The following is a 351-nucleotide window of genomic DNA, read 5'->3' on the forward strand; positions in this document are numbered from 1 at the left end:
GATTGTGAGTTACCCCGAAAATAATTTAACAACAAATGGTCCGAGATTCGACTGATGAAAATAAACTGACAGTGCCAAAATATTAAACCTTAACTTCAAAATCATGCGAGCTTTAAGGAGGCGATTTTACTGACTCAATTATTTGACATGAAGGACTCCGGAGCCTGAGCACCGCATGATCCGGCATAATATCAAATTTTGTCTGCTCTGGCATGAACTATGACTTAACGAATTGTGTCATCTATTGCTCAGTTTACCTTGTAATTTTTAGTGGCAAACTTTAAAAGTCAAGCTCCAGCGTTTTTCAGAGACAAGAACCGTGTTGTGCTCTGTCAATTTATTTTCAAATAT

General features: G+C 37.3%; 1 protein-coding gene across 2 annotated transcripts in view; it reads left to right on the forward strand.

Annotated features, from left to right (window-relative positions):
• The first annotated feature begins 217 nt into the window (after positions 1–217).
• The window catches only part of LOC138038338 (hemicentin-1-like), a 119986-nt gene continuing 119852 nt past the window's right edge, over positions 218–351 (forward strand). The window contains exon 1 of one of the 2 annotated variants that reach the window (XM_068884145.1): positions 218–351. This exon is cut by the window's right edge and continues 65 nt beyond it. In XM_068884145.1, the coding sequence (XP_068740246.1) occupies positions 350–351 (2 nt within the window). In that variant the 5' untranslated portion in view covers positions 218–349. The other variant, XM_068884146.1, reaches the window with a different exon arrangement.

Source organism: Montipora capricornis, chromosome 2 (genome assembly GCF_036669925.1).
Source record: "Montipora capricornis isolate CH-2021 chromosome 2, ASM3666992v2, whole genome shotgun sequence".
In the NCBI taxonomy this organism is placed as follows: domain Eukaryota; kingdom Metazoa; phylum Cnidaria; class Anthozoa; order Scleractinia; family Acroporidae; genus Montipora; species Montipora capricornis.